Source organism: Seriola lalandi, unplaced genomic scaffold, assembly GCF_002814215.2.
Source record: "Seriola lalandi dorsalis isolate HSWRI2012SDOR001 ecotype SW California unplaced genomic scaffold, Sedor1 jcf7180002054801, whole genome shotgun sequence".
Classification (NCBI taxonomy): Eukaryota; Metazoa; Chordata; class Actinopteri; order Carangiformes; family Carangidae; genus Seriola; species Seriola lalandi.
Window position 1 is genome coordinate 816268 of NW_019525354.1, and position 25451 is coordinate 841718.

The 25451-nt window shown below is 40.2% G+C and overlaps 1 protein-coding gene across 2 annotated transcripts in view; it reads right to left on the reverse strand.

Annotated features, from left to right (window-relative positions):
- The window catches only part of LOC111669650 (protocadherin-15-like), a 138429-nt gene that overhangs the window by 80540 nt on the left and 32438 nt on the right, over positions 1 to 25451 (reverse strand). For both annotated transcript variants that reach the window (XM_087179236.1, XM_087179235.1), the window contains exons 9-17: positions 19522 to 19630; positions 17971 to 18083; positions 16589 to 16795; positions 13943 to 14077; positions 11471 to 11620; positions 11217 to 11308; positions 10299 to 10400; positions 1752 to 1884; positions 1159 to 1238 (exon numbers count right to left, since the gene is read on the reverse strand). In XM_087179236.1, coding sequence (XP_087035362.1) covers positions 1159 to 1238; positions 1752 to 1884; positions 10299 to 10400; positions 11217 to 11308; positions 11471 to 11620; positions 13943 to 14077; positions 16589 to 16795; positions 17971 to 18083; positions 19522 to 19630 — 1121 coding nt within the window. The remainder of the gene's footprint in view (positions 1 to 1158; positions 1239 to 1751; positions 1885 to 10298; positions 10401 to 11216; positions 11309 to 11470; positions 11621 to 13942; positions 14078 to 16588; positions 16796 to 17970; positions 18084 to 19521; positions 19631 to 25451) is intronic.

Below are 25451 nucleotides of genomic sequence, written 5' to 3' on the forward strand. Positions count from 1 at the left end.
CCTACTGCTCTCAAACCAAACATCTGCTGCGACATGTGGGGTGGGCCTACAGCAAATCCCATTGTTTCAGAGTGAACCCAAGATACCTTTCCTGAAAAACGAATGCTGATAAACCTCCTCAAACGCTCATCACTTGCATCCCACACTGATGCTGGCACTTTTACTTCTCTTTAAAAGTAATCAGAATCTTTTTTTTGCCCATTAGCAAGTGTTGCATCAGTGCCAGCCACCTTGAAAAATATGCCAATACCAGACCCGTGTAGGTGCTCTCCCGACGCACTTCCAGAGTATTCAACTGAGCCACATCCTGCACAGTGAAAGTCATGAAAAATCACTCCATTCTGTCCCCAATATGAGCTGCACGGCATCTTGCATTTGTGCAGGGGAGAAAGAACAACTTATAGTGTCAGAATGCAGAAAACACAGCTGAGACGCTGAAGGATTTTTGGCACATGTATTGGAATATTTCACAATGTCTGACATAATCCATCAGATATTCCTGGAGTGCAGAAATTAAAGCTCTTCAATTCATTTTAATCTTTGCCATTGTGAATTTCTGTGCGGCAGAACTCTTTTAGTTAGTACTTCTCTTGAAATCCTCATTTGCCTGTCAGTCTTGCTCATTGTTTCCGTTCCAGCTGTCTGACATTTTGTCCCTCATCTTTTCCTCTGCCCTGCCCTGCTCTCTTATCTCTTCCGCTACCCTTTACTCTTTTTCCTCCCTCCCTTGCTCATTTCTTCCCCATCCTTACTTTCCTTTGTTACTCTCTCTGCTTCTCCCTCTAGAAATGCAGATAGGATCTTTCCCCTTCTAATGAGTAATAAATGAATAAATAAAACAAAAGCCCTCAGAGTCTGTGTGTGTGCGTGGATGTGCAAGTGGGAGAGTATGGGTGTGTTTATGTGAAGCCCTTGGCGGAGCTTGAGCCCTGAACGACATAATTTAGACTGCTTTCAACCTCGCCCACACACACTCACACACATTTATATATTGCCGTGCTTGTACAGCACAGCACACACTTAGCTAGCACACATACACATTTTAGCACACGTAAAAAATAGGATATCATAGGATTTTCTGAAAATATTAACGTCAACAAGCTCTGAGGGTTTCATCAAACATGATAAAATAAGAATTTTGTGTGTGTGCACGCTTACTTCTGTTGTAGTGCAAAATGTCCATGGGGGTCTCCGCTGTGGATTTTGTAAGTGATGGGGTCCCTCTCCCGATCCACTGCCTTAAGACGTAAACAGAGACAGACACACATGCACACACACACACTCTTATTTTCCTTATATGCTGTACACTCCACTGTTTCCTAACCAGGGATTCTTGTATCGCAGGAAGTACCTGCTGCAGTTGCCAGGGGGTATGTGGAAAGATTGTGGAGTAACTCCATTAATTTGAAAAAAAAAAAAAGAAGAAATTATAGTTTGATTTACATAAAATACAAATCCACATATTGAGTAAGCTGTAACTTACTAACTCTTGAACACTATGTTTGCAATTAAAGCTAAGCAGAGAAGTTGAAGCTGTTAGCAAAAGTAATGAAGAAACAGCTCAAATAATTAGATAGAGGTAATGTATAAATGGTTGTCATAGTCAAAAGTAGGATTAATGGTTGAAATAGTTAGCTTTAAATAATGGGTAACAGCTGATATAGTTAGCTAAAAGTAATGGATAGTTGTAATTGTCAAAAGTTAGATAAATAGTTGAATAGATTAAAATGGGACAGAGAGCATGAGCGTACCTGCAGATTAAGCAATGTGGCTCCAGTCCTCATAGCTTCACTGATCTCCAGGTTGTATTGTTGCAGGGGGAAATGGGGCGGGCTCTGGTTGTTTGGGGGCAAAACTTCAATATAGACAGTAGTAATGGATGACCTGGAGGGAAAGAGAAAAAGAGAGAAGTGAAAAGACAGAAGAGAAATGGGCTGAGGCAAATTGGATGGACTGTGAATGTACAAAGACAGCTAGAAAAACAGATAAGCAGATAAAGGAGGAACAGTAGCAGAGAAATGTTAGAGCGAGATGTGAGGGGGGGAAAAGAGGAAGAGAAGAGCTGGAGGGCAGCACAAGAGGATAGCGGGTTAAAAAAGAAAAAAACAGTGTCAGGGAGGGTGAACGGTCTATTATTTAAGAGTGGTTGGCCAGTGTTTGTTTCTTTGCACTTCATGCTGTGTTTAACTAATCGATAAAAGCATGAAGTCAACAACAGTGTGAGTTGTAAAGACACTAGACAGTTTTTCTGCTGCCGGGCTTACAAAACATTATTGTGCAGGGGCTTAATGTTTCTATTATGCATTTCGACAAACCTTTCCCGCTGTTTCAATGATTCATTCACGTCAAGGCCGGCGCCGTTTTCACTGAGAGAAAAACGTCTATTTTCTGTTTGTTAATTTTCATAGAAGTATGTCTGAGCAGGGTGAAACCGTCTTGTTAGGGCAGTATTATATCATCCTTTACTGTGCCCTTAATTATGCTGCGTTATGAACCTTATTATGCAGCATTATGAACCTTATTATACACTGTTATGAACCTTATTAAGCAAGGTTAGGAACTGCATTATGCAGGGTGGAATATTAAGACCTACAGAATCTCAACTATTACTTAAAATTGAGCCCTGCACCGCAGCCCATAAACCTTTAGCATCATATTGGAATTAATATTGTTAAGGGGTTTGTGCATGTGAAATGAATGAAGTGATTATACACTGATTACTATTAAATACAGTTATAAAACAAGGCTAGCTAAAGCAGCTGTGGATGATAAATGGTCTGGAAATTCCTCTACAGATAAGGCAATTTGATTAAAATTGTTTCAAGACAGAATTAGATAAATAAAGGTTTTATGGAGGGAAATGCTTAAAAGTAAATTCAATGTAAGAAAAAAAGGGGAGGAATAACATTGAGTTTCCTATTTGTAACGCAATGACACCAAGATAAAATGCATTTGCAGAAGTATCCGACAGCAGATCTTTTCACTTTGTAAAATAAAGTCTTAATTACACAGTGTTTACCTGCCCTTTGATAAACAACTTTGGCTATTCAGTAAGCTGTGTTCACTGACATTTTATAATCAACATAACACTTATCCCAACACAGCATGTTACTACAGTTACCTACAACTGACAGAGCTTGTCTATTTCTGACACCATAAACAGCTCGTGTCCTTGTGTCAGTTTTTCTTTCTGAAAATATGTAATCACTTGGGTCAGAAAAGTCACGTTTCAGCTCTCTGGCAATTTGACTATTTTATATAGTTGGAAGATAGCAATGTAGCAACTGCAAATTAAAGTAGGACCCATATGAAAACAGAGCTGACATCTGCTACATCAATTATTTACAGTTGATTCAGTCTGGACTTGTGATCCTGAACAACTCCATCCCAAAAGGACAATAAGATGCCAGACAGCTGGGAGTAGCTGGAGGTCAATAATGACCTCAAAGCAAAACGCTCCACTGGCAGGAAACACGACTTTGTGGAGACAAGAGCACAGACTTCTGGGATATAAAGCATGTTACACCACTACAATAAAATGATGCTCAGTGCGTAGTATCGTTGGTCTTCTTTCTAGCTTTAGTAGAAATGTGTAGATGTACTACCAGACCAGGTAACATTCATCTCTGCTCTAACGGAAAAAAAATCTTGCAACTTTTCCACAGAGATCAGTTTCCACCTTTTTTAATTACTTTAAAGTTAGAAAAATAATCTTATTCAATATTGTATGCGTGCAGAATTTACAGTTTGTTCAAATTTTGTGGTGTTTAACCTGAGTTAAATATTCACACCATCATGTCTCTATTGCATACAGTTCCCAATATTCAATTAGCATATTTTGTATCTTAGAAAATATTGGGACCACTATTTAAAATAGGGCAGTCACAATATCAGTTCTTCACTATACGTTTATCGTGGTGTTATGACCGCGGTCATATTATTGTAGGTGGTTTGTTGTATATGTGTGTGTTCCTGTTTTCTCATTTGTATGCAAATAGGTGTGTGCCGCAGCCGCGCCGTCATTGGGGGAAAGGCTCTGCGCCCTGGTTGGTGATTGGCTGCATCCCCGATCACCTGGTATATAAGGAGCCAAGATGGCCGCCAGCTCACTCTCGTTCTCCTCTTCTCCCAACTGGCCACACCGTTGCAGTGATTCAGTTTTGTGTAGTTCGTTGTTTCATTTGAGTAGTAAGGGTGGGCTGCCAGTTTTGTTTCTCTGGTTTTTTCCTGTTTATTTAGTTAGGGAGGTGAGGTGGTCGTTATTTTTTTTCCCTTGGTTAGCTTAGTTGATTATTTTCCAGACAGAGTGATTATGTTTATTATGTTTGCCTTAGTCCACCCTGAAGCCTAAACTCAATATTTATTTTCTATATGTTCATAAGAAACTTTTATGTAAATAAATCATTTTCTTTATATTCAAACTAATCTTTGTGGTGGCTACTTGGGACTTGGGGAAGATGGGGCCAATCCATGTTGTGTCCTAGGGCCCCCCTAGACTGGGGCATAACAGTGGCCAAAATAACAACATTATTGCGATATTTATAGAAAATTCGAAATAATAAGATAAAACAATAACAATAAAGCTACCAGTCAAATTCGTCTTTAACTTTGTTTATTGTGTGTTTTGTCTCTTTTTTGGCAAATGGTGTATGTTGGAGTAGGAGTCAGTAACCATAACTGTACAAAAGCCAACAAAAAGAACAATACACTTAATGGACAGTGAAAAGGCAACAAGTGGACCTGATGAACAAAAGACCCACAAATCACATCACTGCCAAAATAATATCATCATATGTGTATTATTAACACAATATCAATATTACATTTTTTTAAAAAGTTATTATATTGCAACATCCCTAATTTGGACAGTGTTTGGCTACACAGCATTACTTTGCCCTGACTGGCCCACAAGCGAATCAAGTGAGGTTTACGAGTTTACATAAAGTATATTGAATTATTTTCCTGCAGCATCATCAACGAAAGTGTTGAGGCCCAATGCTGAGTCACATGAAAAGAAGACTGGCCGACATCTGGATGAAAGAAAGTGCATCCCTCTTGTCCTGTAACTTTGTAGTTCAATTCCAATCTTAAGCTTTGTCAAATCGCTTATCACTAATGAACGTGTTGGAAGAATCTCAGTTTCCCAGTTCTGTCACCACATGACACCAGTGACATTTGGTTTCACTCACCCTGAATTTCAGGGTAAGAAACCACAGGGAATTAGTTTGCATTCCCACTTGGCGAGAACGCAGAGTTCCAGCAGGGAGAGAAGGGAGAGATTAACTCCGCTCAAACTGGGTCATCGAGTGAAAGACCCAAAGAACCTCAGGTCTAAACAATAGTCCACAAAATCTGTTTACATTCACAACGATAAATAAATAAAGAGATAAAGGCTGGGAAAATGTAAGCTGGCAGACAGAGTGAAAGCCAGTGTTTTATTAATACAATTCAGATGGCATTATTGATGAAAACCGATTGAGGGATGGAGATTCAGTCGAGGTTTCTGCTGGAGCTGGGGCCCAGTTCTCCCTCGCTGTCTCCATTCTAAAACTTTCTGTCCTCCAGTGGAAACAATCCTTCCCTTTAAAACTCTTTTTGTTTTTCTTATTTAATATTAATTTTCAATTTCACATAGTTATTCACTTGTTCCTCCTTGTGTACTATACACACAAACACAAACCCACAAATGTGTACAAATGACTGTATTCGCAAATCAAATTCTTGCCGAAACAAATTTAGAAAGAATAAAGTTGCTTAGTGTCGAGGACAACAGACTTAACAGGCTTGCATCTGTGAGTATTCTCTGATCACTTCAATGTTGAGTCACCACTCGGCCCGCACAAATAACCTCCTCCTCCCCTGTCATTTAGAGTAATTTGTTGGTCCAGCAAATCATTATTGGGTTAGGTGAATGTTTAGGTGAATGGCTTCATCAGTGGGTGCACTCTCCCGTCCTGTTTGTATTACTGTCTCTCAACTCCCAGTGGCACATTTCTGCTCTTCTCGTTGTCAAAGAGTCCTGGTCTACATTGGGCGCTTTTTTAGCTGAGCTGTAAAACGACACTTTGACACCTCAAGTCTGTTTTATTTCAACCTATGGCTGTAACTACTTTGATGTTTATTGGGCTGTGAGCGCTGTCAAAGATGTTCTAAGCAATCAGCAGCGGTGCGGCTGATCTGATCCAGCACAGATACTGACAGAAGACTGCTGCTGATGTGCTGCTTTCACTATAGGGGCCGTGTAGACGAGATGTTTATTTCCTTCATCTGTTGGATGTGAAACTGAATTTCTGGCTCAGAACCAAGGCTCATCTGAATAGATTTTACATGTGTCATACAACTGCTTTTGCCAGAAGAGCAGACTTGAGTTACGTGACTTGGACTCAAGTCACAAATCTAGAAAATGTATCATTCATATTAATTGAAGATTGATGATTTAAAGCTACAATATGTTAAGTTCTCGAAATCAAGCTAGAACTCCTTCTCTAGCCCAGCACCTCACCTACATACTCATCGTGTGTGCTGTATCAGTTAATGTAGGAATATGGAGCTCGCTGGCTTGTCAGTCAGCCATAGTGAAGAGGAGTGGTACACCAGAAGTGCATTGACGTATTGATTGACAGCCGCGAGCTCCCACCCTTGACGTTGGCCCACTCTGATTGGTCAGAAGGGCGAGGCTGGCTCAAAAACATTTTAAGGAGAATATCTCCGCACTGCTGCCAAGATCACCTGTTAATGTAACCATGGACACAGTTAGTTTTACTGCAATGGCAGTATAGTGTAGTATAATCGTATTACTACTAATACTACTGTTACTGGTCTGATGACATACACTAGGATTACATTTGGTCAAGTACACATAATGACTTAATTAAGGCTAAACTTTAATGACTTGGGCTTAGGGACTGAAGTAAGGTGACAAGTAATGCAAGTAATTCATTTTGCTGTTGAGTAATTAATATCGTGTAGTATGTTTTGGGTAATTAAATAGGTTTTTTTCAAGTAACTTGCCCATCACTGTTTGTTCAGAAACAGTGACTTCACACCACCTTCATAATGTACTACATGCCTTGTACGGTACAGTGTAAAATTCTCTCTTTATCTCTCTCTATCTAGCTATTTATCCAACATCTTATCCTAGCTCATCTCGTCTCTCTGGTGGTGCCCTCTTTTCTCTCTTACCCTCCAGTTTGATGAAAGTATAAATGAGACCCCTGAGCATGAGCTGTTTTCTGTATTCTGGGGAGCATCTAACTAGGCCATGCAAAAGCACTCCTAAGATGAATGAAGCCTGTACAGAATGTCCAGGGTTCTCCAACAGGTCCAACCCCTCCCACCCCCGTCTAACAGAGATATGCAAGGTGCACAAGTTGGGATCCAAGCTCATTTTTTTTTTTATTCTGCGACATGTCTTGTTGGTGCCCAGCAGGAAGAGGACACACAGCTCATTTTGGGTGCTGACCCATAGTTTTAACAAATCAGGTAGCAGACATAGATATTGATTGCTTTTGCAGGTTATGTTTTCAGCTGAGATAAACAGGGGGTCTGGGGAAATTTGGGGACAATCTGTGAGCCAATCACTGGAACCACCTCAATCTGCAGTGGTTCACATTCTGTATTGATTTGCCAGATACATAGCTGGAGCCAAGTGCGAGGAGGAGAGAGGATTCTATCTTTCAAGATGACTGACAATTATTGCTGAGAGCCATTTTCTGCAATATTGACATCTAAAAATATATATTTTGTCATTTTAATACAGATATAAGCAAGCAATCACAATAATTTTCATTATTAGTTTTGTTATACTGGATTGATTTACGAGACAGTCACCTTTTGGAGCAATTTAATTTGTGTTACTTGACAAAGCTTTGATTTGTGAGCCAACAGTCAACTTATATCACTGAGCATCTGTAGCTGACTATGGAGATTCAGAGATTTCTGACTGAATTCTGTCTTTTAAGCAGTTTCTCCTCATTTTTCGATTTAATATGAATTATTAAATTGTATTCCCAGCATGTCTTTAGACCATATTTACAGGTATTAAATTCCCCCCTTCAATATAGATGGAGCTTTATATTAACTTTTAAGATTTTAGATAAACTTTAGATAAACTTTTGCACAGAATGTGAACTGTGGATTTTGTCCCCCATCACCTCTACTGAAACGGCAGAAGGGATCTTCTAATGAGGAATGGAGGAATGGTAGCGGCGAGCAAAAAAAACAAACCGAAAAAAATGTGAATGTGAAAAATGAATCTATCCTTTAAATGGCAGGCTGGGTTCTTTCAGCTTGGCTTGGTGCATCAGGTCTCTAAGACTCTACATTCAGGTCCAGACAGTAATCTGGAGTGACGAGCACTTCAGTAGTTCAGAAATGCTCACAGGAGAGGTAACGTCTGATGGACCCACTGTCATACACAAAATGATCACACTGCTTTCCTATATTCTAACATTTAACCAGGTGGCATCTTAACCATTTGTTAAATATCTAACAGCGACTTCCTCATATGTGTTTTGAAATAATCAACGAGGGAGACTCCTGATTGACCTGCTCAGACAGATAAGAACCTATAAAAGTAAAAGACTTCCTTTCACAAAGCCCAGTTGCTTCTGTATTGCAATATGCCTTTTCCTGTTTAGTTTTACATGGAAAATCTTTATTAAATGTTCCTGTGTGTATGCCCAAATGTTGCTTTTGTTCTATGCTTGTTGCTGGAGCAGCAAGGAATTCCTCTCTGCAAAGGACACTGCAGTGTTAATTTATCACTTTGTTAAGATGTGCCCAAGTGCAAAACACCAAGAACTTCACCAAGGTGTGCTTTGATTATGAACAAACAACAGGCTGTTGTTCAGGCTGCTGCTATAACTCATTTTGCACAGCTTTTGTTTTCACTGATGTCAATTTCTCATGGTTTTTTTTTTTTTTTTGAGTTTTTCTTATGGTGTTTCTGTATTTGATGATATGCAACAAGACAAAAAAAAAAAAGGAAACTGGGAGGGAAATGAAAAGGGTGAAAACATGCATCAGAAGGAGCTAACACCTTTTGATGCACGTTGTCCCCTTTTCTGCAACCTGCAAAAGCACATGGCATGTTCCCACTGAGTCTCTGTCCTATAATGTTTCTCGAGCAAACTTGGAGGCCTGGTGCCGCCAAAAAAAAAAAAAAAAAAAAAAACACTCAAGGAATCAAACTCTCTGCCAGTGCAGCTACTCCATCAATCTGTGGAGCGGTGTAGATTGACCATGTTCCAGTGAGTGAACAGCTCAATGGCTGGATTTGCTTCTGTTCTCAGATACTGCACGGTTATTTTGAAAACTAAAATTTCACAATCTAAAAAGTGCTCTCTGCCAGACTTTAGCTACCAAATCAATACACACAGAGTTTACACAATATTAGGATCAGCCTATTTTTTCCATGAAATGAGGTGAGTTGGAGAATAAACTGGAGTGGTGTGTGTGATGAAAGAAATGTGTTTTATTACTTTAAGACCTGTGGGGATGCGCGCATGCGCAAAACAGTTGTGACAGGTAACGGTTGTTGATATGCGTTTTGACAAAGCAGTTAACGAGCAGTAAAAAGTTAAGCTCACGACAGCGTCCGAGTTGGTCCTTTATAGTATACAGTAAGACTGAATACCCACAACATTACAGTGTGCGTTGGTGAAAGTTATGGCTCCTTATTGATTTAATCCATGAAGGAGAGAAGAAGGGCAGGAGACAGGAAACATGCGGCAGGGGAGAACAAAAGTTAAAGAAATGTCACCTTATCAAGTCAGTCCTTATCCTTGTGTGTGAGAGGAGCAGAGTGCAGTATTTTTTGTTTATCTTACCATGTGTGGCATTTATCCAAGATGCTATGTCCCTCTGCATTTGCTGAACTTGTCCCCTCTCTGACATGCAGACGGTATAATTTCCTTTAGATTTCTCAAGTAGAATAAATAGCAGTGAGGCAACCGTTCATTACCTTTGACTCTGCTTTACTCTTCTCCCTTTTCTCCTTTCCTTCTCACGCATACACTATCCATTTTCCTCTCTTAGACTCCTTCCCTGCCATTTTCCAATATGAAACTAGAATTCGTGACACATTTCTAAAAATGAAAACACCTCACCTGAAAATGGTGAGTAGATGGAGAGAACGGCACGGGAAGATGAACAAGAAGGGAGCGATGGAGAGTAGTGTGGAGTGTCTGACAGTGAGTGTGTGAAAAAGCTGTGGAAATCTGATGACCCATCATGCCTCAGCTTCAGACCGAAAAGAGGAAAAAGACTGATGAAGCAAGACATAGAGAAAGCCTTACCTTCTATGAGGTGCAGGCCCATTGTCCATAGCTTCTATAGTCAAAGCGTAGCTGCGCCCCACAGTCAGCTCGACACCTGGTGCCACAGTAATGACTCCAGTGCTGTGAAAAGAGTTCATTACATAATTACACACAAGCACGAATTATCAAAACATTAGCATTTTAATTTTGATGCTCCACACCATATTTTAAATTGTGGCACTTCTTGTCTCATTAACTTATTTGTCTATGATAATTAATTATCATCATCATAGTTTTGCATTTACAAATCCTGCTCAAGTTACCTTTGATACCATCATTAATAACATCAATACCACAGAAATCTACACATGCAGGTAACTGAGGCGTTTTTCTGTCATCTTGCAAGTGGAACAGCAGCACTGACATTTTTTTACACTGAAGAATCCTCTTAATTAGTTCAAGGAATTGCTTGACATTTTGGCAAATGTGCTTATTCGCTTCCTTGCTGAGATTTGGTCCCTGCTGGATGAGTGACAACAAGACTCCAGGAAGAGACTGCGCCCAGTCAAGAAATAGTCCAATACATAACCCCCCTGTAAAACTACAACATGTAATTTTCACACTTCCTTTTTTTGTACAGACAAAAACAAACAAGATAGAACATGTGAATAAGTGAGCTTTACACAATGTTAGCACAGCTTGTGTGGTGAAAGAAGTATGTTAGCAGAGTAGCAGCAGCAGCTGCAGCTTCAGCACTCTGTCAGTGCCTACACAGGATGCGTTCAGGCACAGCATTCAGTGTAGGTCACCTTTGTTTTGACAGTTCTCGTTCTTGGCATAGAAAAATGACAGTGGCATCAGTCTTTTCTTCTAATTCAGGAGCAAGAAGTCAAATTAAACATTTAAATGATATAGTAAATTATATGCACATTATTACAGTGCAAGTGATATAATTACCTGTTACCAATAAGAAAGTGTCCTTGGGCACCAGCTAAGATCCGGTAAGTGACTTGACCGTTGAGACCTGCATCAGAATCTACTGCTGACAGCTGGGAAGAGACACACACAAGACAGCCATGTGTCTAAACACTAACATGTTTATTCTTACACAATAATATGAAGTTCTAAATTAATTTTACATTATGTGCAGTCTGTTTCTAATGCTACACATTTGAAGAACTTATTAATAAGTAGTCTGTGACAGTGTGTACCTGTAACACAGTTTCTCCAGGCATCATATCAGTAAACAGGTTGACATTATAAGAGACATTGGCAAATGTCGGAGTGTTGTCGTTCGCGTCCAACACCTTTACTGTCACGGTAACCGGTGTGCTCTGCTGGACGCCATCTGATGCTATAAGCTAGAAAGACAGAGACACATGGGGAGGGAAAAAAACAAGAATATATACAGTTTTTTTTTTTTTTGTTGACAAGAGCAAAAACCAAAATGTTCCTTCTTGCAGAAAAAGTTACACTCAGCTGAGCTACAAAAAGCTACCTTTGGAGAATCATGAGGTGGGCGGACTGTGTGCTCAATACCTTCCTGACAACCTGATAGTGTTGTGTTTGTTTCCTTGTTTCTTTTGAGGTGGAATTGCTCTGTAAATTTTCAATCTAAATCCCTGTTCTGGGTTTATTTACACGTTCTTGTGGGTGCAGCTGAAAAGTCTTAAAAATCTTTGAACTAATCCGTCCCAGCTGTCTCCCTATATTTAATTTCACTTACATACATAGTCCTCACAATGACTGTTGACTCTACTACCTTTCATTAAATTTAAATTTAATCCATGCCAAATATAAAAAAAAAAACAAGCATAAACAACCATTCATGTCTGTAATTACAATGTCAATGTACAGTAAATACTTAAAAACATAATTTATGTTGTGTATTACTCAACTTGTTGTTTAAAAGTTAAAAGCTGCTCTCTTGCAAGAAGTAAGAAATGAAGATTGATGACTCTCTACATGCTAAATATGAAGCTAAAGCCAGCAGGTGGTTACGCTTAGCTTAGACTGGAAATGGGTAAACAGCTAGCTAACAGTTGGTTCTGTCCAAAGATAACAAAATCCAAACCAGTGCCTATAACTAAACAACACAGGATGTAATCTACTCGAACGCTAAGCCAGGGCCACGGTGGCAGTCACAGTCTTGAAGAGAGCTGGGCTAGCCGTTTCACATGCTTACAAGTCCAAGCTAAGGTGCTAAGAAGCTAACCGCCTGCTGGCCTTAGCTTATTATTTAATATTTTCCCTGTCTATTTAAAACATTATTATACATGCGGTAAAGTGTGCTCACACCACTATTTGTTATACATATGTTATGATGGTGTTCATGTTTAATGTCACCAGGAGGGCTTTAGTCATAAGATCTTGGTCTTCTCTGTCCTTTAATCAACACACAAACATAGCATTCATGCTCTTGTATGTAAAATGTTTTCATTTAAAATGTTGGTAAAGCAGGATACAGTGGCTTTGCATTCACAACGAATTAACTGTCATTTTTTTTGGTGTCTTTTAAATCTTTCCCCTCTCTTAACCCGGCAAATTGAACTAACACATATATTTCTCCATGTTTTAGCAATCACACACAGTGCATATCAACAGCAGCTTCTCCACCGATACCAATCTCCTCCACAAGCTCATCTGCCAACAAGCTGATTGACTCCTTTAAATGAAAATCATCCTCTAGGTCTCATAGCTGACTCACTCACTCTTCCTTGAGTTTAATTTCTCCTGCAAGGCTTTCATGATGATTACTGTACACCTCTGCCTTTCAATCAATATACCAGACCCTCTACTTTTCCCATCTTTAACTTCCAAACAGCTGCATGCACACACACGCACACACGCACACACACAAAAGCACGTCGTACAATGCGCTGCACTCCCACACACACAAACAGACACTGCCAGTGTGACCAGGCTGAACTTGACAGATAACAGACTGCTGTATGAAGCGCTGTACATCATATGCTGAGGCATGTGCACACACGCACAAACGAACACGCACACATGCACAAACGCATACGCACACACACACTCACACTCTCTCTTTGTGCTTGGCAACGGGCAGTCTCTCTCTACCAATAAAGACATGGTTGAATTAGATTGCACTGAAATAAAATAGATAAGAGAGGAAGAATGGCACATTGAGAGGGAGAACAACAACAAAAGAAAGGAGGATGAAAGGGAATAGTGGACCAGAGGAAGGGAAGGAGACAAAACAGACAGAGTCACACAGAAATAGACAAACTGATGGTGAGAGGTACACAAAGAGGCACAAGAAGGAACCACTGTAAGTATGTCCCGTTCTCTACATCTATTTCTGCACTGTGCAATGGAAGAACTAAGTACTGGCCTGAATGCTGGAAACAAGTCAATCACTTGTGAAAGACGTTACAATATAAAATGAAAGCCATATTTAAACAGTAGTGGAGGTAAGTGAAATTCTGGACTTGCATGTTCCCTGTTTTCTTTTCTTCCTCTTGCCTCTTTCACCTCTCTTCTTATCTAGCTTCATGTTTTCTTCTCTAGATAAAAGTCCTGCTACGGTTTTATCAAGGGTATTGGATTTGAAGTGAGGTATTCAAATGCACTGACAGGCATCATCTCTCTCTCTCTCATACAATACCACACACACATGTTGCTATGTACTGCACACAAATGCCAAGGCTCTAGAGTACCGTGAATGTATAGGAGTCTTGCGTCTCTCTGTCCAGTGGCTGCACCAGGGTGAGATATCTTCTGATTCCAGTGGCAGACACAGAGAAAACATTAGAATAGCTGTCCAAGGAGAACTGGAGCTGAGGATCCCTGGTCTGTTGAAGAGAGAAACAGATGTTAAGAGGTATAGAGAAGGCTTTAGAACCGTGAGCATTTCAGTTTTTACCCTTACATCACCCAGGGAAGTTACTGCTGCTGGAGAGCCGCCCAATATAACCACAACAATGTAATGATGACTATACTGAGCACCAAGAAGACTAGGCAATGAACTATACCCATTTGTGTGTCACTCTCTCCATGGATATATTTGAAATATTAAATTATCATTACAATTCAAAGTAAAAACCTGAATGTATGAATGGAAAAACAGATGCGTCCATATGCAAAACAGCAAAGATGGAGAAGGTGAACGAACAACATCAACAAACAACAAGGTTTTCTTGACATAAAGATTATTCCAACAGGACTGTGTTGGTGTGTGTGTGTGTGTGTGTGTGTGTGTGTGTGTTATAATCAGTGATGGAGAGGCAATCCTCATCCAAGTTCTCCTCTGACATTACCCACACAGTCACTTCCCCTGTGTCTACGCTATGTGTGTGTGTGCGTGTGTGCGGGCGTGCATTTGTGCGTGCGTGCGTGCGCGCGTGTGTGTGAGCTCTCATTCTAGATAAGGCTGGCTCAGCAGGGTAACGGCAGGAGAGGGGGGGGTGATAATATTGCCGATGTAGCCAGTGTGGATATTGAGTCATAAATAAACACACACAGAGCTAAGGACGCGCACACACACAGACACTCACGACAGTCGGATGCACACACATAAATAAAAGTGATGGACGACGCATAAAAGCAATTAGGACTAATCATCATTGTTGGTACTTAATACTGGAGGAAAGACCAGGGTTAGCAATATTTAAAATAACTCAACATATATCAATCACCACACACACACACACACACACACACACACACACACACACACACACACACACACACACACACACACAGTCTGAGAAATACAAACATTATCCCCACTAAGCCCATGCCCTGCTGTGGGGGTCTTTTAAGAAAGCAATGAACCAGAGTTTGTTGTTGTCAAAATGACTATGCAACATCTTAAACAAACTAAGCTTTCGGGAAAGCATTGGCGATAACAATGTTGCAGTACTGTAAATTCTTACATTATCACTAAGAGGCAATTTAAGAGGGGAAATGGTTTTACTATCCAGATTCACAGGAAAATTAGATAGGGCACTTCACACACCGCAAGCAAGGCACAAAGGAGAGATCCAGTAGAAAAAGGAAGGATAGAAACAGACACTTCAGCAGACCAATCCTTCATTTCTGTATGGTATGTTTAAACATGGCCACCATGCTGCTTGCTTTGTTTACAAGGTGATTTGTGTTTGAAGGCAGGAATTAGTTCTCTATCACATTTGAGACCTTGTCGGTTACAGCGGGTTAGTGCTTCTTTTCTATCAAGCCAGGATATGAGGTTATACAGTACCAGACCGTATAAACGTAACAAATGACTGTCGGCTTAACCCCTCCCCCAAATAATGACTGTCCAACCATAGCTTAGCAATCATAAGAGGGGCATGGCAGGCCTGTCAAACTTTGGATTTCTCCACACAGAAGCAGTGTGCATGGTGCTATAGTGAGTGATACCTGGCATCCAGAGAGCTCAGAGAGTCATGTCTTATCTTATTGATTTATCTATTATTTATTTAGCTATCAAAAACAAAAGAGCAAAAGTGTAAGGAATGGATTAAGCAGTATGTTTGTGACCTGCGCTGACCTGTGTGGGTGCAGCTAATCACTGCTGACCACAGCTCGAACTGTAAGATGGATGAACAACCGTGTGTTTCTGAATGTCCAGAACTGAACAATAACAAACTGGCATCATATGCACACCGGGAAAAGGGAAATTCACCAAGCGAAATGTCAACAAGCAGATGCAGCTACATTCAGCAGTTTTATTACAATAACACAGTTTGAGTCTCTGAAATGTAGCAATTTCCCACTAGCAACACTGCCATTGTAGTTAAGGTGGTGCCATTCAGTACAGTGCCACTGGGAGTTTCAGAGTGGTAAATACTGCTACTGTCTGTGCTGTAAGAGTATGGAAAGGTTGACAGGCTTATCAACAGTAACCGGGGGGCTGAGCAATGGATTAATCACCACCTGGTACTGGGAATTTTTACATGACCATTAAACACTGGTCAATGAGCTTTAAAATTGATAATAAATTGATTCTCAAAAACACAACATCGATATCAACCAGTTGAAGCTTCAGAGAACTCAGCAAAAGGAGGTAAAGACAGAATGAATGAACTCGGCTGATACCTACAGGCGTCGTATTGGCTGTTAGCTACAAAGGAAGTAGATGCAACAAATCATAAGTGACACGTATCTTGTTTATTTCAATGTGTGAAAAAGAAAATTTTATTTATCTACACAAGGGCAAAGATCTGTGTATATTTGTATATTACATCCATACGCAACATTAATGAATATTTTGATAACCTGCGTTTCAAAGTGTTTTGATTTGATATAATTAATCAACTTCTGATATCGTCTGTGACAGCTCTGTATGTTTTTATCCTCACCTCCTCCACATCGTTATCCAGAGCTATGATGGCCAGCGGTGTAGACAGGCTGTCGTTGGTCGCTACACTGGTTCCCACAGGCGATGCCTCACTGACGTAGCCATGGTAACTGGTCTCCAGGAAGTAGGGTGCCTGGTTGTTTTCATCCAGAACTTCGATTTGAAGATTGGCAAAAGCTGGCAGGGGGTGGCCATTGTTCTGTTCTGCCTAAAGAGGGGAGGTAAAAATAATTGTTCATTTATGCTGTGATGCTTCACCTTCTGTGTGTTGCAGCTGTTAAGGTGGTATTTAAACATGTTGAACAGCGCTCAGTAGAGCTCTTAGCTCAGATAATGGTAATAAAACTGGCCCGTTTCACATGTTTATATATTTTTCTGTATAAATATAGGGCAATTGGACATAAATGAATTGATGAAGTGCAGTTTTTGATAGGGTTTAGTTGCTAGTCTGACTTCTATCTTAGAGAAACATACTTTTTGCTCAATTTGTCAGCTTTTGAAATGGAAAATATTTCCCTCCAGGGTATACATTTCAGAAAAAAAATAGGAAATCTAGGACATTTCTGTTTAAAGGAAGCGATTTCCTTTGCTTTTTGACTCTTTGTATGTCAGGCTGATTGGATAGACAAAATAATCTTGTGTAGTAAGAATAGGAAGGATTCAACTTTTAAAGTTTATTGAAGTCAAATCTAAAATGTGTGACTGCGCAACTGTCTGATTGCCTGTGTGTTTTTGTGTACGTCTTTCTGTACACTCCTGTGCGTCTTCTTTTCTGTTTGCCACTGTCGTCTACGTCTCACACCTGTAGCTTCCCACTCCACTCCCTTTGTTCCATCACATTTCTTTCTGATTAGTTCATATGGGATCCAACAGCTTTACTATCCCAAAAGTAAAATTAATGCAGCGCCATTTCATAAAAAAAAAAAAAAAGAGTATCATGGGTTTAACGCCAGTGTACATACAAATCCAAACACACCTTTAACTACAGCAAAAACAAAACATCCTATAGAGGAAAAGTTCAATTTTCAATTTCAGTAGAGCAGAACCTGATGTATGCTTGCTACTGTAATTTCATTACTGGCCTAATTGAGCCAAAAACACCTTCACACAGCATAGTCCAGCTCTAATACTTTACAATTAATGCCAGAGTAGAATACCTTTAACTGAAATAAACCAGGAGGCACCAAGTAAATAAACTGAGAAGGAACATTTAGTCTTTATTTAAGCTTAAAGATGTGATCAACAGCTTGATGGATATTTGGGGGTTAAAGGCATAAAAAAAAGCAATGCACATTCCAAGAGGAGGGCTGAAGTTTCTATAAGAAACATGCTCAGAGAAATTCAAGCTGAACCTCCCCTGTTCGCAGCTCTAGTGTTCCTCACCTTGATAACCAGATCAAATCTGCGGTAGAGTTCTCTATCGATGGGCTTTAGTAGCAGGAGCTCCGCCGTGGTTCTGTTCAAGCTGAAATATTCTGCATAGGAATCTGGTTTGCCTGAGAGAGAGAGAGAGAGAGAGAGAGAGAGAGAGAGAGAGAGAGAGAGAGAGAGAGAGAGGGGGAGAGAGAGCAAGGAACACAAAGAACAGAGCAGAAAGAAAATAAAAAATGAAACCAGTGTGTGTGTGTGTGAGGGAGAGAAAGAGGGTAGACATCAGTAACTGTTGAAAAAATCAATATATGTTTGTTTGGTGGGCGTCTAAGGGGAGTATAAAAGAGAGAGGGGAGAGAAGGAGAAAAGGAGGCATGGCTAATGCTCCCAGTTTTCTCATCTCAGCCCTCCAAATGTGGGGATGTACACACACACACACACACACACACACACACACACACACACACACACACACACAATACATATATGGTGCTTTGGAATGCTACATTGCTCAGCAGGGAAATCAAGGGTCTGGTGAGAAGAGCAGCAACACGAGCACATGCACACAATCGCATTTCTCAAGTGTGTATTTCTAAGTGTGTGTGCGTGCATGTGTTGCATCTTTATGCCCAGCACTGATTTTATTGGCTCCTACTGAGGGACGCTGCATTCAAAGTCAGCGTGATTCCTCCTGTGTTTGTCATTATGGGTGTTTGTGTCCAAGCCTGAATGAACACATTTTCTCATTGCAACGTTGTATCAAAATAAATAAATTATAAAATAATTTTGTGACTATCAACTGCTATTAGTCTTGATAGAGTCTAATGAATTCCACTGGGTCTAACAACACTATCTTTAAACTTTAAAGCTTCTTATTTTTTTATTCATTCACTCATTTCTTTTAAATCATAGATCTCAGAGGAGCTGCAAAGTTGCAACAGATTTGTCTGCCCTTTGTGACACTGTCTCTCATAATCCTTACTCAGAAAGAGATTAGTTTCACAGGAGGAGTCTGGGAAATGTAATCAAGTCTGTGTCAAGACATGTCAGTAAATTTTTTACAGACTATGCACATCCTCACCAGTAAAAGTCTTGTGTTTTTTTATTTTTTTTTATTACTTCCAACGGTAATCAAGATGCCTTTCGCCGGTGCACTGTTACATCACTTTCAACTTAAGGTACTTATGAAGCATTAATGGGCAGTCAATTCCATCTCTGTCATTTTGGAAATGTCTTATCCTTCGCAAAACTGGCTCCAAGCAGGCAATGATTACTTCACATACTCTCCCAAGTCAATCCTGCTCCTAAACATTTAAGTCTCTTCCTGAAGAAAAAAAAAAGCCTCAGGATCCTTTTCTAACAATTAACAATTAGCCCTGTGTGAACAGATGTGCCGGTGTCAATGTGATTTACAGCACTATCTCTATCAATGTACGATGCCTGCAGATCCAATATTGCCATCAAGCAGATCTGCTCCTGTATATCATCTCACTGTATATATTTGTTGTACTGCCCAACCCTCATGGCAGAACAATCCAAACCCAAAAAAGATTTCCAACCTACCAATGAGGATGGAGTATAAGATTCCCGGTCTGTCAGAGGGAGGTTGTATGTTTCTGTCTTGGTCCACAGCTTGTATGGGTGGAGTCACATTGAGGGGATTCACCTTATTCTGGAAACAGAAGCAATGAAAGCAGGTAAGTTGAACAGTGTGACATATAGTCACAGTCAGAACCATCTCCTAAAAATATGACAAAAACAGTAGTTATGAAAAGGCATCCAAACAGAACACAATCATTGGTAATTTACATCATGATGGAGATGTGTGTACTACACAAACAAACAAACAAGCAAGCTTTCAACTAGGTCATTTAACTTTGCATCAAACAGAGCCAAGTTCACCTTGCAACATGACATTCACTGCTTAGTTTGCAGGGAACGTTTGTTGTCCCTTAGATATAAAGAAAAGCTTTACCTTTGCCATTTACTATATTTATGTAACGACAAGCTCTGAGCATGCCAGCAAAGCAGGTGAGACTTAAAATAAGTTGTTGGCAAAAAACACACAGTGGTATACTTTAAATCACACGAAGGGCATCACATTCACACCCACGCATAAAAATCTGTGTATGTGCAGCACACACACAGAGAAGAAAAAAAAAAACACACAATCACATCTGTTAAAATAAAACCATAACACACAATAACAATTAGGACTTAATTTTATTGTGAATATTAGTTTTCCACATAAAAGTTGTTATCTTTACTTGTGTATACGCACACGCACTGTTTAAGTCCGTAAGTGTGGATCCGTATTTGTATGCAAGTGTGGCTGGGCTATAACGTTGACTTATAATAGTGCAATATGCTGAGGTCTGTAATACGAAGACCCCCAAAGGGACAAACATAACATGTCTATGGGATAAAATCTACTATCACTAAAGCTGTAAAATGTCAAGCCAAGCACGACCAACAAGACTGCGTATTCCCAAATGAGCACACGCGCACACACACACACGCGCATACACACTGTAGGCAATTCTATACACTCATACACCTCCTATGATACAATATGTCACCAGTGCACCTGTCATGCCACACTTAAAATCTACTAGCTATCACAGAGCTATATCTCCTGTTGCCTGTCACTGAGCGAGCGAGGAGAGGAGGGAGACACAGGCAGAGAAGAAGTTATGGCGAGTAATGAAGTGGAGTAAAAGAGGGTGTTAATATATGGAAGCGGGGAGATGAATCTGCCAGGAGTTCGGGGTAAACAGGGAGCAGAGAGAAAGGTGTAAATGCAGCATAGAAGAAAATGGGGGAATCAGAGACAGAAAGCCACGCCGCTGAGAAACTAATACCACAATGGAAAATCATTTCTTAAATGTCAGAAATATAAAGCAAGGTAAAAGCCCAGTAAAAGTGACTGGTAAGAACTAAGCTCAGCTTCAATACACTGACTTGAATTTTGTGGACAGATCTGATCCTTCAATTCCCTGACCAATCAATCCATGCAGGAGTCTGCTGCCCCTCCCTCACACCGCTACAGAAACAACAGACAACTCTCCTTCACACCCTTACTTAAGGCTCAAACACATATGCTTCTGCTTTTCTCACAAAGTACTAAAAGCACAGAACAGAACTTTGCACTCTGAGTTGTGTCTGGTTTTAAAACACGGTTTTTGACTACACTGTGCAGTATATTCACAGGTCTTCAGTCATAAAACTCTCAGCAGGCTTTTATAAAGCTTCTTTTTATTTTTTATAGTTTCAATATTAACATGTTAACCTTTAGTTTTCATATGCAGATCTGGAAGTAGCATCAGTGTTACTTTATTACAATGTTCCGTTCAGCTTATGGCTATATATTTTTGACTGGTCACACATGAGTGCAATTCATAACATGTAATAATGTCCGGAAAGGTACTTCACTGCATCATGGCCCTGGGATTGTACGCTCACTAACCTGTGTGGCTTACTTCAATTACAGCTGAAACTAATGATTATTTTCATTATTGATTACTCTGCAGATTATTTTTTCTCAAATACACTTCAGTCTATAAAAAATCCAAAAGGAATAAAAACCCTCAATCTCCCAAAGTGCAAGTTTATCTATTCAAGTAGCTTGTTTTGTTCAACCAACAGTTATAACCCATAGCAACTAAGTTCAACAGCTTAGATAAACTAGAAAATTCCAGGGAAATTTTGAGTGCCACGGGGGCTACTGCCGGGATGAGTACATGATTTATTTCCAGTGTTCAAAAGTCACCCTGATCATACTCTGGTTTTGAGAAATGTCTTGATATAAAAGACTCTGATATAAAACAATGTCACATCCCTCCATCATGTATTATGTAGGAAATATCTCATATTCTGTGTTGTTTTTTTTAATAAAACAAGAGGCGACATGTCTTCAAACTGGCATTTAAAGGGTTAAAATCCCGAAAACTAGCAGAACTGAAGTGGTTTAAGAGATTTATGCAAAAAAAGCAGAAAAAAATATTGATATATGATGATTTTTATAGCATTTTCTTTGTGTGTCCTTTTTTGGACGCGAGGAACCCCAGAGGGTACAAAATGTGTTACCAGTGTATAATAGACCTGTAACAGTAACTGACATTAGATTTTAAAAATATGTAAAAAAAAGACACTGTAACACAGCCAAAATGATCAGCAAATCAAAAAAGAAAAGTGAAGAAAATGTCCAAAAAAGGACAGAGGGACCCCTGAGGGTTAATAAATCCCATGAACCGCCATTTAAATTACCACTATTATGTTTCTTTCTGTGCTAAATTTAACATTACTGGGGAGGAGAGCAACGCGACTAGAAGTGACAGCGAGAGAGGGCTAGTAGCTTCTCCTCTCCTCTGTCTCAGCGGAGACCGTCACAACTTCATTGACTCTTAACAAAACAAAAAAAAAAGCAACGAAGGAAGCAGTAAATGCACTTACATATTTAAGACCTAACTAAATGTAATTTAAGACCTATCATGCGGCTAATGTAAAGCTAGCAGAGCTTGGAGAGTTGGTTATCTGGTTGCTAGGCGCACGCACGCACGCACACAGGTCAGGAGCTGCCGTTGCCATGGCAATGTGAAAATCTGCCCAGAATTTGGCTTCTACATGGCTTCAAACAACTGCAAATTATGAGAAAACCGTTACTTCTTTTCATAAACCGAAAAGACCGTGCCAGACACTGAAGCCAGAAGTTTCTACAGTCTCTATTTTATTCAGATATTCCTTAAAATGAGTGAGTAAGCTCAGTGCGAAGACAGAGTGAGATTCTTTTGAAAAAAAAAAGACGATTACATTAGGTGTCAATGAGAGTGAGACAGGTATTGCTGCCGGACTCGGCACCCTCGTTTAAATTTTGTGCAGACCCTGCCTGTCAAAGTTACATGAATCCCAACAACTATGTCTACATTTTCAGAAAGAATTATTTGTCTCCTTTTTACGGTTTGGCCGTGAGCTCGAGTTAAAAATAAAAATAAAGGTTATTTTTTACTGCTTCACGCACTCTAGCCAACTGACGCTGTCACTCTAACTTTGAAGAAAAAGTGATTTGCACTCCTCCTTTGAGTGCTCACTGTGTGAAAAGTTTACATGTTATGTAAAAACAGTTCCTGTCTTTTTGAGAGAGCAGAAGTTTTCCTCCGTTTTATAGTTTGAATCACATTTCTACGTGCAGGTATGAGAGAGCTGGGTGACTCAGAAAAAAGGTGCAATTTTGTCGAAAAAAGGTGGGTTTCTAAAGAAAATTCCAATGCATTTCTAATGCATTATTTATTCCCAGTTTTTTGGGAATAACTTTGGGAAAAATTGGAATTTTAACACCAAAAGTCATAGCACCCCTTGCGGGATCAAGACGCACGTTTTGATGTATATATTACCGGGGTTTTCTCAAAGCTGCGGGACGAGTTACGCGCCGAAATCTGGCGGAAGAATAATAAACCCCGAGGCACTCCTCTCAGCTATTCTAGCTGTAGAGGAGTGCCTCGGAGATGAGCAGCCGTGGCACTAACAAGAAAAGAGCAAACAGTCACATTCGATAAGTGCTCAGAGCAGGCTTAAAAAAAAACTGGGGTTACTAGAGTATGTAAGCAAACTGTGTGAGAGCACTTACTCACAATTACCAAGCCTGAAAAGCTGAATTCAACTAATGATACAGGCCCAAAATGTGGACCCCCAAGGAGACGCAACAAGCTGAGCAGGTAATATTAAAAGGCTCTTTACTCTCTGGGCTTTCCAGGCTTGTAGTCAGAAACATGCAGAATCAGGCGAGCAAACACTGCAGAACCAGCAGGCACAATAATAGCAACAGGTACCGAGCAGACATGAGTGACTCAGACACTACAACAACTAAACAACACCACCTGGCAAATGTGAGTGTGGGAAACTGCCTTTTTATATATAGTGGGGAACTAATGAGCAGCAGCTGCACAGGCAGGTGGCTGATCCCGAGAGCGGGCAGAAGATCAACAGAGGAGGGAAGAAGCCCCTGTGGGCGTCTAGTGGTCAGGTGAGGCTTTGTGTCAAGCATTGAGCTGTACGGGAGCACATGGCAAGATGTTGTTTGTGGTGCAACAGAGATACAGCACTCGTCCTATCACATGAAAAAAACAAAAAACTGATTGCTATTTCCACAATGCAGTGCTCCGCACTGCTGCAACGTGTGGAAAACAGTTGTTCTGTTGTCTTTGATGTTATGTTCACCATTACGCAACTTGAATGCCAGTATGACACAATGACAAACGAAATGATTAGTCAGGTATTGGGAGGGGGGGCTGTTTACTGTACTGCTCTAATCCATTTTTCAGGGGCAGCAATGCTTTTGAAGTGAATGTGTGAACATGGCCTGACAGCCAACTCCTTGGCTTAAATGACCAGCATCTTGGTGTGTATCTGTGTGTGTGCGCCGGGTGTCTGAGGGAGAAATACAGAGAGAACGAGTGGTTGCGTTGGCTCTAAGGCTCTGAGGTTGTCATATCTTATCAGTCTGATTAGGACTCAAACTATTATAGCGCCTTGACTCTCCTCCTCGTTCATTCCTCTCCACCCTCCCCATTCTTTCTTCTACCTCTGCAACAGCAGCTCCATTGCCCTCCTTTCCACCTCTCATCACATCTGTCTGTCTGTCTGTCTGTCATCATTGTCCTCTGGTGTTTTACGGGAACAAACAAGAACTCTAAACTGAAGTCACTACACTGGGGTTCATTCAAGCAGAACATATCAAGGTACTAATGTTGTATGGCTTCAAAGTGCAGTCTTAATCAATCAAACAGGGCCCCTGAGAGACAGCTGCTGTGAATAAATGAGAGTGCATTCAGGCAAATCTAATGGGAGAGACCATGGTGTTAACATAAACATGCATTTATTTCAATGACCTGAGATAATTCACTTGAAGTGTAGGATTTTATAAGAAAAGAAGCTTTAGTGTTCAGTGGCAGGAGATATATCACAGAGGGATGAAGTGGGAAAGAAATGCAGGGTCACCTGGCATTGTGTTGGTCAATCAGGTTCGTGTAAGTGCAAATTCAAGGGTGAATACCGGGCACGTTGTAGCATTGTGCGAATACCTCGCAATCATGTAGACAGAGACGACAATTACTGCTGCTGTGATAAGAGTGAGAGTTGTAAAATCTTTCATCATAAGAGCCACTCTGCATGGTCTTGGTGTCTGATAAGCATTCAAGTTCATGGATACATTATTCAAACTGGAGGTGGGTTCACATTTAATTTCTCCACTCCAACTATTTCTGAGCATAAATCTATCTACCTTTACAAAAATGTGAAAACTAAAAGATATTAAAGGTGTACTCCAAAGACTCAGTGTTGCACTTCAACAATGTTCGGAGAAAAAATGGTGAAAGTTGATGCAGCTGAGGTTGAGGGATTCTGAATTTAAGTCTGTTGTATGGTCAAGCTCCAAAAACACTGAATCCTATATTTCCCATGATGCAACTGAGTAGCATCTTTTGCTAAAACCTTTCTGC